The sequence below is a fragment of the Schistocerca piceifrons genome, chromosome X, assembly GCF_021461385.2.
Source record: "Schistocerca piceifrons isolate TAMUIC-IGC-003096 chromosome X, iqSchPice1.1, whole genome shotgun sequence".
NCBI classification, from domain to species: Eukaryota; Metazoa; Arthropoda; class Insecta; order Orthoptera; family Acrididae; genus Schistocerca; species Schistocerca piceifrons.
This window is the reverse complement of record NC_060149.1, coordinates 617,757,252-617,771,632: the sequence shown is the minus strand read 5'-3', so window position 1 is coordinate 617,771,632 and position 14,381 is coordinate 617,757,252. Positions and strand designations below refer to the sequence as shown.

General features: G+C 37.9%; 1 protein-coding gene across 5 annotated transcripts in view; it reads right to left on the bottom strand.

Moving 5' to 3' along the window:
* Nucleotides 1–14,381, bottom strand: part of LOC124723030 (dihydrofolate reductase-like) — a 130,499-nt gene that overhangs the window by 47,040 nt on the left and 69,078 nt on the right. For all 5 annotated transcript variants that reach the window (XM_047248205.1, XM_047248206.1, XM_047248203.1 and 2 more), the window contains exon 3: nt 10,862–10,976. In XM_047248205.1, the coding sequence (XP_047104161.1) occupies nt 10,862–10,976 (115 nt within the window). The remainder of the gene's footprint in view (nt 1–10,861; nt 10,977–14,381) is intronic.

The following is a 14,381-nucleotide window of genomic DNA, read 5'->3' as shown; positions in this document are numbered from 1 at the left end:
AAGTGTATTATCTTAAACAAGTGCATCTAGAAATGACTTTAATCTGTACATTTACAACTTGACTTGTCCAATTTCTTATGCATAAGCTGCTTTGTAGACAAGAGGACCAATAGATACAATACAATACAAAAAACATATCTAAGTGATGCAACAAAACAATACAAATAGTATGCAGACTAAAATTAAATAAATAAATGAATAAATAAAAGACAAAGTATTGAAAAACGTGCACAATAGCTGTATGGGTAGGCTAATAGCAAGCATCTGTAGTATGCAAAATACGATATAACCACCCCAACAAAACATGTTTGCAAGGCACGGAACATAGGGTTGGGTTTACACAATCATGACAAATTTATCACCAGGACTTTTATGTCTCAATACTTGGTAGCATGATATAATAATGTTTGTGCATCTTTTGGTGAAAGAACATAAATTTGGCCCATTGCTGTTCTCACATGAACGTTTGTAAGAATGTCCTTCTTGTCTACTACAAAGATGTCAAATTTCTTGGGGTATACAAATGAAGGTAAAGGGCCATGAGGATTTAGGAAGCTAATTGTCACCCCAACAATGTCTTTATTGCCATTCAAAACATATCCAACATATCAATAACCTTCCTGTATGCACAACCCTGTGATATCACGGAGGTGGGGTTAGAGATTCATTTCTGATGTTTGGTGAATTGGGAAAAACTTTCATTTGGTTGTTATTATGACCAATGAGAATAAGACAGTGTAACTTGTGCATACCTGCAATTGTGTGAATTTGTACAAACAGATCTCAAAGGAGAGATTCTCTGTCATATTCACAGTTTGTTGTACAATGAAAGTGACACTGTAATGTTCTTGGAACACCACTCGAACAAGTGCCTGAGTGTCATTATTTACGAGTTGAGATGCACTGCAGACTGGCACAGCCAGCCAGTCTCTTGACAACACTAGCGATACCATCACATGGTCCATTGCCACGTAATGTGGCAAAGAAATGCCACAATGCACAGATCCAGAAATTACTCTGATGAAATAATTTTCTAAAATTCTTGCCGTTCTTATACTGGGCTGCAGCACCATCTGAGAAGTAATACATGTACTAGGGTATTCCATGGACATGGGATATCACGATATTAACCAAATGGCATTGGAAAAGATGAACATTCACAGTGGTGGTATGATAACAAATGGGATGTGATCTACTGCACAGGTTTCTGGATGTCTATAATAAACAACAAATATGTGAATGGTCGACTGTGCACTGTTCCACTAAAACCATGGACTTAACCTGCAAGACAAATGAGCAATTCTCTGCAAGTGTCCCATATCACAACATATTCATTGTCACACACTCTTTCTTTCAGATGTTGTAAAAATTCAGACTGTTGAGTGACTATGAAGGTGTGCTGCAGGACATTTTTTTTTTTGTCTGCAAGGTTTTCCAAGATGTCTTCCACAGAAGACAGATATGTCTGAAGAGTTGTTCTATCTGTAGATGCCCACAGTTTGTATGTTATTTCATGAATTCAATTTTTGACAAACAACTCTTCTAGAAATGTGGTGAATAAATGTGCACCTCAGCAGTTCTCACAAGTTTGCATATAGCATTTTGGCTGTGCAGAATTACAAATGATCTGAGGAAGACAATGTTCGTATGTGTTGACAGTCTGCATCGCATGTCAGCTCTTTCAGGTTGAGGTAAAAGTCACATAGTACAATCTCCTCGCAGTTTTCATAGTTTATGTACAATATATGTGCACAATATTCATCAAAATACTCATTGCAGACTTGTCCATTATCTAATATACGTTTTCTCAATTTACCTTGCAGCTTTAGTTTTTATGATGAAACGTGCATTAAATATGGCAAAGTACATATAAAAATGGTGTGAATGCAAACATTAGACTTTGCTACAGGCCAATCTAACACCACAACCTTTATTTAGCATTCATATTCATTGCCTTCACCAACTCTCAACCAAATTATCACCTTATCTAGACCTCATATTGCACTACAGCTCAGTCTGTCACCACAACTAAGATTTCAAGGGGTGGGGTCCAATATCAAACTCAATCTGACACCCTCCAACCTAAGCTTCATAGTTTGGTGAATACTGCATACACACATACTACAGCTATCATTTGCAACAGCTAGAACACAATTCTTTAGTAGTAAATGTCAGAATTTGGATAATCTGATTTTCAGTTCTGGATGTTCATCTTCGAATGCTCGACACATCTCATACAGGTTTCTCAACAACAATCGTTTTTGTTTATGAACCCTGGGACTATTTTCCTTGACACAAATAAAATCCTTCTTGCCAAACAAACTGCAGCTTATGTCTTCCCTGTTGTAGAATTCTATAAAATGATTCACAACATGTTCACCCACGACACATTAAGGTCTTTGATTAGGATTTGTTAAGATACCACATTATTTGACTAACTGTTTTGCTTTTTTCACTAAATAGTTTGAAGCTCCAAATTTGTTTTCAATCTATCAAATGCTACTGCTGTATCCTGCTGCTAGCGCAAGAGTGAGGGTGTGCTGATTGTGGCCTCACCATGAGTGTGTACTTAAATCAACCGCCAACTGTATCAGGGTGGGCCAGCCATTAGAGGCCACCTGTAGGAAGCTTACACACGGCACAGTCTCTGTTGCAGCATCTACCAGTGACTTGTGCCTACATACATGCGGAGCAGCACTGACTTACTCTCATTATGTTCTTTTAGTTTATACTGTGGTCATCAGTTGTTCTGTGTTTCACTTATGTCACACCTTTTGTATGATTCTTTTGTTTTGTTACATGTGGAGTCATGACAGGCTTATTTTCGTTATTGTTCAGAGGTTTATGAATAACGCCATATTTGTGTTACTTGGATCTGTTTTCTGTATTACTCGGTTACTACACGACTAGCGCAAGTCACCTGTAGGCGGCATGGTGGAGACCATTCTGTGCTTCCCACAGGTGACCTCTAGTGGCCGGCCCACACAGACACAGTTGGCGGTCGATTTAAAAGTCTACACACATGATGACATTACACTTAGTATAAGTAAAACTTATGAAACTATGAACTGTTTGCACTGCTGCCATCCACGGCTCAGTTTATGTTGGAGTCTCCCAATTATGTGCTGCTGCCAGGGTCCTCGTCAATGGCAGTGCATGAAAGACAATTTGCAATACATCATCGCACCTCTGATATTCATCCTCCAACTCTTACACCATTCTGCAGTGGCCTTTGTTTGAAGAGACTCGCCAAAGTATCATATCTAGTCAACCAACTGGAAAAAGCAAACTATATTGCAAAGGTCCACCTCCTGCACGTTATCGTTATCGTCACACATGATCAGACTTTTCTGCACACACTATTTTCATCACCTTAGGGTCTCATTTATTCAGTGTTTTTTTTTTAACTGCCTGCACTCGCATGGTGCATTACCCAACACAATTACTGATCAGAGTGGAAAGTTAGGAAGCACCTTTTTGTAAAATCATTTTTCAAAATTAGCAGAGTTCATCTGCTCCCGATAATCGTTCAGTGACGATTTAGCCAAAACTAGAGCTGTTCTTCCTTGAAAAACATTGTTGAGGCATCACTTCCTATTATAAGCCTACTGCGGGACTTCTCCACGCTGTCATGCCCACCGCACCTGTCTGATAGCAATTTCCACATCTAAGCCTTATCAGTACAGGTTGTGACATAGCACGTTGATTCTTCTTCCCGTCTGTTATGTCTTTCTACATTCATAAAAAAGCATTTTTAAATACATTTATCTGTTGGTATGTAAAACTTAGATAAAAATCTCAAGTTCTTATTTAGACTGAATTTCACTGGAATTTGTTATTAATAATATTAATTTGGATGTTCTTATTCTACTGGTGTAATTATTTTTCATTAGGGCACCATTAATTAAAAGTTGTGGTTAATTAAATTATATCACTACAAGCAAAAACCCATGAGCTAACACATATATTTTAGAAAGGTGACATGTCATTTGAAAGTTAAGCATTACAACTTCCCAGTACTAGAATACATTACTTAACGTATTTTTAATGACCTAAAACTAATTATCTTCAATAATAATTGAGATTTGAAATTCATAAGCAACCCTACTTTCCATTGCAGATTTCATAATAATCACTGTTAGGTTCTGAATTTTGACTATCTACCTTTGTTAGGTTAATTTTTCTGTACAAAATGACTAGCACTGATTGATTGACTCACTAATTAATAATTTCATGTAATTCACTCTGATTTGCAATATGGTGCACATAAATATAAGCAATGCGATTCTGACCAACAACATTTTCAGTAAATCAAAATCATATTAGTTCTTGAGGTTCATCAAAAACAGTAAAATCCAGCCTATCTGAATTTCAAAGCATTAAGCAGTTTTCAAAATAACAGTTTGTTCCCATGCAAGTCTTTGTAAGACCTTCTCAGTGATGAAAAAGTCAGTCCACAGTTTGAAAATGGATGAGTAACATCTATGTTTGAGCATACTCTCAGTGTTGGTTCATGTCAGAAATATATTTGTTCTATACATGAAAATTTGTGCAACAGTCACTGCAAAACTCAGGAAATCTGTGTGTGTGTGTGTGTGTGTGTGTGTGTGTGTGTGTGTGTGTGTGTGTGTTTTGATGTCATCCATTTTTTTAGCAAACAACATTCCATATTCATTTAAACTTTCAGTTTTGAGGCAATCAAGACTGGCACTACCGAGGACAAGAGTACAAAATTAAGATCAGATCTGTCGCAAGGTGTCATCTAAATAGTTGGTTGCACACAAGCAGGTTTTAGCTATAGGCAATGGGTATTTCTGATGAATTCTGGGAAATCTGCACAACCTATCTTTGTGTTTGTGGAGACACAACCTTCTGGTCGTTACCTCTAGTTCTCTGAAACAGTGATCCTGCCTCCTCAGCTTACCGCACAAGTGTGGATTTCTGCAACGGACCACGTTCAGGAAGTCCAACAGTTATCCGGTGGTTTTCATGTGTCAACAAATTTTAAATGCTTCAAGTATGGGGAAAGAGTGAACTAATGGCGACATCAAAATATCCACAGAAATAGCCACATACTAATACATCACAGCTAAAATTGGTGCTGCGGCGTAAAATCTAGATGTCATGTAAATTAAAAATTATAATTTATCTGTATTCCACACTTGCAGTTGGTGCATTTCACCCTATTACATGTTTGATGTTTGTGTGGCATTCCACACTCAAGTATGCATTTTAATTCATTTTTAATTACTCAGCATTTAATTTGAACATCTCATGTTGACTTGTCCACTTCTGTGGCTTAGTAGTCAATGTGGCTAGTTGCCATGTGGAGGACCCGGGTTCAAGAGGTGCCACTAGACTGAGTAGTAGTGGCACCAGGTCTGTTAAGCCAACAATGACCAGGAACTGCCCCTCCATACCGCACCCACATGATGGCACTGACTGATTACTGACACTGCAGTCAGTCAGTCCCAGCTGACCAGTGTGTGTCCAGAACTGCAATGCTATTATCCTATGTTGACTAAAGGAATGACGAATCCAACCACTACAACTTTCACAGAAATATTTGTATGTAATAGATAAATTTGTATCTATTCATCTCTCTATTTCGGTTTCACTTGTTAATACTGGGACACATTCACGTACTTATATTTCAGCCAAAATTTTCGGAGATGGATCAATATGCAGACACATTTGGCCGGCATAACCAATATAATTCGTTAAGTAATCTATGTTGTAGCTCTCCATGCTACTCTATCCTGTGCAAGCTTCTTCATCTCCCAGTACCTACTGCAGCCTACATCCTTCTGAATCTGCTTAGTGTATTCATCTCTTGGTCTCCCTCTACGATTTTTACCCTCCACGCTGCCCTCCAATACTAAATCGGTGATCCCTCGATGTCTCAGGACATGTCCTACCAACCGATCCCTTCTTCTAGTCAAGTTGTGCCACAAGCTCCTCTTCTCCCCAATTCTATTCAATACCTCCTCATTAGTTATCTGATCTACCCATCTAATCTTCAGCATTCTTCTGTAGCACCACATTTCGAAAGCTTCTATTCTCTTCTTGTCTAAACTATTTATCGTCCATGTTTCACTTCCATACATGGCTACACTCCATACAAATACATTCAGAAACGACTTCCTGACATTTAAATCTATACTCGATGTTAACAAACTTCTCTTCTTCAGAAACGCTTTCCTTCCCATTGCCAGCCTACATTTTATATCCTCTCTACTTCGACCATCATCAGTTATTTTGCTCCCCAAATAGCAAAACTCCTTTACTACTTTAAGTGTCTGATTTCCTAATGTAATTCCTTCAGCATCACCCGACTTAATTTGACTACATTCCATTATCCTTGTTTTGCTTTTGTTGATGTTCATCTTATATCCTCCTTTCAAGACACTGTCCATTCCATTCAATTGCTCTTCCAAGTCCTTTGCTGTCTCTGACAGAATTACAATGTCATCGGCGAACCTCAAAGTTTTTATTTCTTCTCCATGGATTTTAATACCTACTCCGAACTTTTCTTTTGCTTCCTTTATTGCTTGCTCAATATACAGATTGAATAATATCGGGGATAGGTTACAACCCTGTCTCACTCCCTTCCCAACCACTGCTTCCCTTTCATGCCCCTCGACTCTTATAACTGCCATCTGCTTTCTGTACAAATTGTAAATAGCCTTTCGCTCCCTTTATTTTACCCCTGCCACCTTCAGAATTTGAAAGAGTATTCCAATCAACATTGTCAAAAGCTTTCTCTGAGTTTACAAATGCTAGAAACGTAGGTTTGTCTTTCCTTAATCTTTCTTCTAAGTAAGTCGTAGGGTCAGTATTCCCTCACGTGTTCCAACATTTCTACGAAATCCAAATTGATCTTCCCCAAGGTTGGCTTCTGTCAGTTTTTCCATTCGTCTGTAAAGAATTTGGGTTAGTATTTTGCAGCTGTGACTTATTAAACTGATAGTTCGGTAATTTTCACATCTGTCAACACCCGTTTTCTTTGGGATTGGAATTATTATATTCTTCTTTAAGTCTGAGGGTATTTTGCCTGTCTCATACATCTTGCTCACCAGATGGTAGAGTTTTGTCAGGACTGGCTCTCCCAAGGCTGTTAGTAGTTCTAATGGAATGTTGTCCACTCCGGGGGCCTTGTTTCGACTCAGGTCTTTCAGTGCTCTGTCAAACTCTTCACGCAGTATCATATCTCCCATTTCATCTTCATCTACATCCTCTTCCATTTCCATAATATTGTCCTCAAGTACATCACCCTTGTATAGACCCTCTATATACTCCTTCCACCTTTCTGCTTTCCCTTCTTTGCTTAGAACTGGGTTTCCATCTGAGCTCTTGATATTCATGCAAGTGGTTCTCCTTTCTCCAAAGGTCTCTAATTTTCCTGTAGGCAGTATCTATCTTACCCCTAGCGAGATAAGCCTCTACATCCTTACATTTGTCCTCTAGCCATGCCTGCTTGGCCATTTTGCACTTCCTGTCGATATCATTTTTGAGACGTTTGTATTACTTTATGCCTGCTTCATTTACTGCATTTTTATATTTTCTCCTTTCATCAATTAAATTTAATATTTCTTCTGTTACCCAAGGGTTTCTACCAGCCCTCATCTTTTTACCTATTTGATCTTCCGCTGCCTTCACTATTTCATCCCTCAAAGCTACCCATTCCTCTTCTACTGTATTTCTTTCCCCCATTCCCATCAATTGTTCCCTTATGCTCTCCCTGAAACTCTGTACAACCTCTGGTTTAGTCAGTTTATCCAGGTCCCATCTCCTTAAATTCCCACCTTTTCGTAGTTTCTTCAGTTTTAATCTACAGTTCATAACCAATAGATTGTGGTCAGAGTCCACATCTGCCCCTGGAAATGTCTTACAATTTAAAACCTGGTTCCTAAATCTCTGTCTTACCATTATATAATCTATCTGATACCTTTTAGTATCTCCAGGGTTCTTCCATGTACACAACCTTCTTTCATGATTCTTGAACCAAGTGTTAGCTATGGTTAAGTTATGCTCTGTGCAAAATTCTAACAGACGGCTTCCTCTTTCATTTCTTAGCCCCAATCCATATTCATCTACTATGTTTCCTTCTCTCCCTTTTCCTACTCTCGAATTCCAGTCACCCATGACTATTAAATTTTTGTCTCCCTTCACTACCTGAATAATTTCTTTTATCTCATCATACATTTCATCAATTTCCTCATCATCTGCAGAGCTAGTTGGCATATAAACTTGTACTACTGTAGTAGGCGTGGGCTTTGTATCTATCTTGGCCACAATAATGCGTTCACTATGCTGTTTGTAGTAGCTTACCCGTACTCCTATTTTTTTAATTCATTATTAAGCCTACTCCTGCATGACCCCTATTTGATTTTGTATTTACAACCCTGTATTCACCTGACCAAACATCTTGTTCCTCCTGCCACTGAACTTCACTAATTCCCACTATATCTAACTTTAACCTATCCATTTCCCTTTTTAAATTTTCTAACCTACCTGCCCGATTAAGTGATCTGACATTCCACGCTCCGATCCGTAGAACACCAGTTTTCTTTCTCCTGATAACGATGTTCTCTTGAGTAGTCCCCGCCTGGAGATCCGAATGGGGGACTATTTTACCTCCGGAATATTTTACCCAAGAGGACGCCATCATCATTTAATCATACAGTAAAGCTGCACGCCCTCGGGAAAAATTACGGCTGTAGTTTCCCCTTGCTTTCAGCCGTTCGCAGTACCTGCACAGCAAGGCCGTTTTGGTTATCGTCACAAGGCCAGATCAGGCAATCATCCAGACTGTTGCCCCTGCAACTACTGAAAAGGCTGCTGCCCCTCTTCAGGAACCACACGTTTGTCAGGCCTCTCAACAGATACCCCTCCGCTGTGGTTGCACCTACGTTACGGCTATCTGTATCGTTGAGGCACGCAAGCCTCCCCACCAACGACAAGGTCCATGGTTCATGGGCGTGGGGCAGGGGGGGGGGGGGGGGGGGGGGGGGAAGTAATCTAGATGCATACGAAATCTAACAATGTAGCACCAAATATTTTTTACGATGATAAGACTCTGGCAACAGCAATAGCTTTTGTTATCATGGGGGCATCACAAGAGTTTGAGAGCTTAAAGAATCTGACTGGACACATAAAAATCCTGATTGTTGATGTTTAGGCTTACACTAATTTGCGATTTAAAGCACCAGAAATGTACATTTTTTGAAACCTTTGTTCAGTAAACTGCTTATCTGCTTGCGTACCCATTATTTTTTCTTTTCAATCTTATCACAAATGGTGATTCTACCATGGGCAATTTTAGACTGTCTTCATTTTCAGTTTCTCAATCAATGTGCATCAAACACGAAGCTATATTTTTCATTCTTGCAATCAGATGACCCCTTTATCACATGAATGATCAATACGAAGTAGAAAATTATGTGAGGAAAACTTGGTCCTGCAGATAGAAAATACCTCACATGTTGTTATTTATTTTCGCTTCATACATTATGTACATTTAATTTTATGTTAATTACATGTGGCTCAAAAACAGCATACAGTACAAGTTTTCACCAAGGACAATTTATAGCAATCTTCTTCTTCTTCTTCCTTCTCCTTCCTACCACCCACAGAAGCTGTGACCCATACATTTCAACAGGATCTCAACATCATGCACCAAAGTAAAATCAAATTAAGATAACCGAACACAGTTTTGGGCCCCACTCCTCTCAACCACAATTTTGGAGTTCAAATCCCACGAAAATAAAATAAATGCAATAGAGAGAAGGCTGACTCATTCATTATCCACTAGTTCAAGAGAGATGAAAGCTACTGAGGAGAAAGAAAATCGAATGGTATTGCGAGAAATTTTTGTATCTAAAATTCCAGAGAAGTTAAAAAATACTGCTGATGAAAATGTAGCTGACTACTTACCACAAACAGTGGTTAATTTGTCGGCAATTTAGAAGATAAATATGTAGAGAGAGAAAGAGAGGGAGGGAGGGGGGGGGGGGAGGAGAGAGAGAGAGAGAGAGAGAGAGAGAGAGAGAGAAGCGCAAGTAGGACCCACGCTCTCATTCCCAACATATTTATGTATAGATGATTGATAACTATGACAAAAATTTCGTGTGGCTCAATGGCCTGGTGAAAGTCTTTCAATTGGACATCACTTTGGTGAGTTACATGGCCTAACCTATCACAGTTATCCAACCAGGGAAGGGGGACCTGTAGTTTAATGTGGAATCTGAACTACACGTTGTTTCTGGTGACTCTTCACAGCCTTTAGAGGCGAAGGATAGATTGAAACGAAGACTGAGAAGTGTGTGGTCTGACAGATTCTATCGCATGACCTCTCTGTTTCTGGACAAGCATTTTAATGTTAGACCACCAGGCCTGATATGTACATTAATAGTTCATCTATAGGTTTTGCTGAGTAAGTTTGCAAGTATCAAAATATGTGACATACATGACTGTATCTTTTGACTACATTGACTTAGAAGCTTAAATTTTCAGATCACCAAGTGACTGCAGACCTTAGTATGCGGCATAAATTTCAAGTTGATACCCCTGACCACTTCTGAGAAATAGGTGTCTAACTGTCAGATAGACAGATGGACAACAAAGTGATCCAGTACGGATTCCATTTTTTCAAATGAGGTATGGAACCCTAAAAAAGAGGAAAAAGAAAATGAAGTGTTCAAAGAAAGAAAGAAAGGAAGACAAGCATAATTTGCAGCCTACATATTCCATAAAATAGATTCCCACAAAGATTTTTATTCTTTTTTATATATAAGTATTAATTTTTATCAGAATATGCACTAAAAATAAGTCTTAAAGGACTGTTTTATTTACTACTCACGTCATAAACAGAACTTCCACCAATCACCCACACAGTTTCTACATCTTGCCTATTGTGCAAATCTTTGATGGCATCTTCGAGGCTGGTATGAACTATTACTTCTTCACCAAGTGACCTGAAACGTGAATCACCAACATTAACAGATGTTTCATTCTTCTACCCGATATACCAAAGTATTAAACTGTAGTGGTAAAGTACAGAATCAGCCATAGTAGAATTCACAGCTACCTGATATACCAAAGTTTTAAATTGTAGTGGTAAAGTACAGAATCAGACATAGTAGAATTCACAGAAGTGGTGCTTCATGATCTTGACAAGTAAGAGTGAGTCAGAGGCATACTGTTATATCTTTCTAAGGCTTTTGTTACAGCTGACCATATGATTCTACTAAATAAGCTATAATCATTTGGAATAACAGGTGTACCTAATGACTGGTTCTGATCATACCTAGCAGATAAGGTACACACACCTAAAATAAGGCGAAGCCTTAAGTGAAACACTTACTAGGACCAATACTGTTCCTGATATGTATCAATAACTTTCTCAATAGTTGTAGTCATGGAGAAAAAGATTCTCTTTACTGATGAGGTCAACAACATCTGTAGTCATTGAAAAAAGAAGAACGATCCTTGCAGAGAAAGTAAATTAAACCTTCATAGAAATTTACAACTGGTCAATACATAATAACATTACATTGAACATAAAGAAAACGAAGGACATGAACTGAAGAGGGAAAATGAAACTGTTCAATTAAATAGAGATGGAACCGCTGAATGTCATACCCTTAAATAAAAGACAGGTCCTGTAAACAATGCAGAAAGTTAATCAGATTCGAGCTTTATGAAGTGAACTCCTTAAACAGTGAAGGAGTGAACAAGATAACAGAATCAATGAAGCAACATTCTCATACAGTAAAGACTAAATAAGGTGATAAAATTAATGAAGCAAGGTCCTTAGGCAATAACTGCGAGACAAAAAGTACAAACTGTAAGTGAGAAAAAGAGGGGGCTTGTCGTGGGGACTACACTATGTCATGAGAAGCCAATGAAAAGTTTATGACGTATTCTGTAGCCCTACAGGAAATGACCTCCTGTTCCCTCCACACAACCTCCAAAAGGTTCCTCAAGAATAACAAGCCACGCCAGCTAGTAAGACCATGTGAAGCCTTTGATGATTAGATTAGATTAGATTAGATTAGATTTACTTTCATTCCAATTGATCCGTAGTGAGGAGGTCCTCAAGGATGTGGAACATGTCAGAAAAACAACAATACATGACAAATATTTACAACTAAAACAAATAAGCTAATGTACCATTCCACAGGTCCCAAGTGGAATGATCGTCATTTTTTAATGAACACTAAGAGTCATTTTACAAATACTATTGCACTGAATTTAAAATAAAAAAGTTTTTTATTTATTTATAAGGTAAGAAACATGTAATACAACTACTGTAATACTTATTTACAATGAACACATTACTGCACTGAAATGGTGCAGAAGTTAGATTATACTTACACACTTACACACACACAAGCACACACACACACACACACACACACACACACACACACACACAAATTTTCAGTGAACACATTACTGCACTGAAATTGTGCAGAAGTTATGTTGTACTTATATACAAATCAGTTGGTTTTCCTAAGAAATTCATCAATGGAGTAGAAGGAGTTGGCCACCAATAAATCCTTTAGGCTTCTCTTAAACTGAATTTCATTGGTTGTTAAGCTTTTTATGGCTGCTGGCAAGTTATTGAAAATGTGTGTTCCTGAATAATGCACACCTTTTTGTACAAGACTAAGTGACTTTAAATCCTTGTGAAGATTATTCTTATTTCTAGTATTGATTCCATGAATTGAGCTGTTGGTTTGAAAAAGTGATATATTTTTAATGACAAATTTCATTAAGGAATAAATATATTGGGAAGCTGTAGTTAGTATCCCTAGTTCCCTAAACAGGCTTCTGCAGGATGTTCTTGAGTTCACACCACATATAATTCTTACTGCACGTTTTTGTGCCCGGAAAACTTTAGCTTGGCTTGATGAATTACCCCAGAAAATAATCCCATATGACATTATGGAATGAAAGTAAGCATAGTATGCCAGCTTTTTCATTTTTATACCCCCTATGTCTGACAAAATTCGCATTGCAAACAGAGATTTGTTAAGACGCTTCAGCAGTTCTGTGGTGTGCTCCTCCCAGTTGAATTTATTATCAAGCTGTAATCCCAAGAATTTAACACCGTCCACTTCTTCTATCTTCTTGTCATCATATGTTAGACATATACTCTTGGGACACCCCTTACAAGTTCTGAACTGCATGTAGTGTGTTTTTTCAAAGTTTAGTGACAAAGAATTGGCTAGGAACCAGTGATTAATGTCCACAAATATTTTATTGGCTGATCTTTCTAAGACTACACTTGATTTGCTATTTATTGCAATGTTTGTATCATCAGCAAACAAAACAAACTTGGCATCTGGTAATGTTACTGATGACAGGTCATTGATATACACAAGAAAAAGTAAGGGCCCCAAAATGGAACCTTGTGGGACCCCACATGTAATTAGTTCCCAGTTGGATGATGCCTGATAGCTTGATACATGTCTCTTTCCTAATAACACCCTTTGTTTCCTGCCAGAGATATAAGATTTGAACCATTTTGCAGCATTTCCTGTTACACTATAATATTCTAGTTTACTTAAAAGGATATTGTGATTTACACAGTCAAATGCCTTTGACAGATCACAAAATATACCAGTTGCCTGCAATTTTTTGTCTAATGAATTAAGTACATTTTCACTGTAAGTGTAGATAGCCTTCTCAATATCAGAACCTTTTAGAAATCCAAACTGTGACTTTGACAGTATGTTATTTGAGATAAGATGGTTATAAAGACGACTGTACATTACTTTTTCGAAAATTTTTGAGAATGCTGGCAACAGTGAAATTGGACGGAAATTTGATGCTATTTCTTTATCTCCCTTCTTAAACAGTGGCTTAACTTCAGCATATTTCAGCCATTCGGGAAATATTCCACTGATAAACGACTGGTTACACAGATAGCTTAATATGTTCCTTAGCTCAGAATCACATTCTTTAATTAACTTTGTTGATATTTCATCATACCCACTAGATGTTTTTGATTTTAAAGATTTTATGATGGACGTTATTTCTGTTGGGGTAGTGAGGGTCAAATTCATATTATGGAAGTTACTTGAAATGTCTGGTCTAAGGTAATCCATAGCAGCATCTACCGAACCTGACAACCCCATCTTTTCAGTAACAGTTATAAAATGTTTGTTAAAAAGTTCTGCAACACTATACACATCTGTCACCAATGCATCATTTACTCTTAATGCTATTTGTTCCTCTTCATGTCTGGTTCTACCGGTCTCCTCCTTCACTATATCCCATATTGTCTTTATTTTGTTATCTGATATGACTATCTTTTCCTTGTAATATATTTGCTTTGACATCCGTATTACAGTCTTTAATATTTTGCAGTA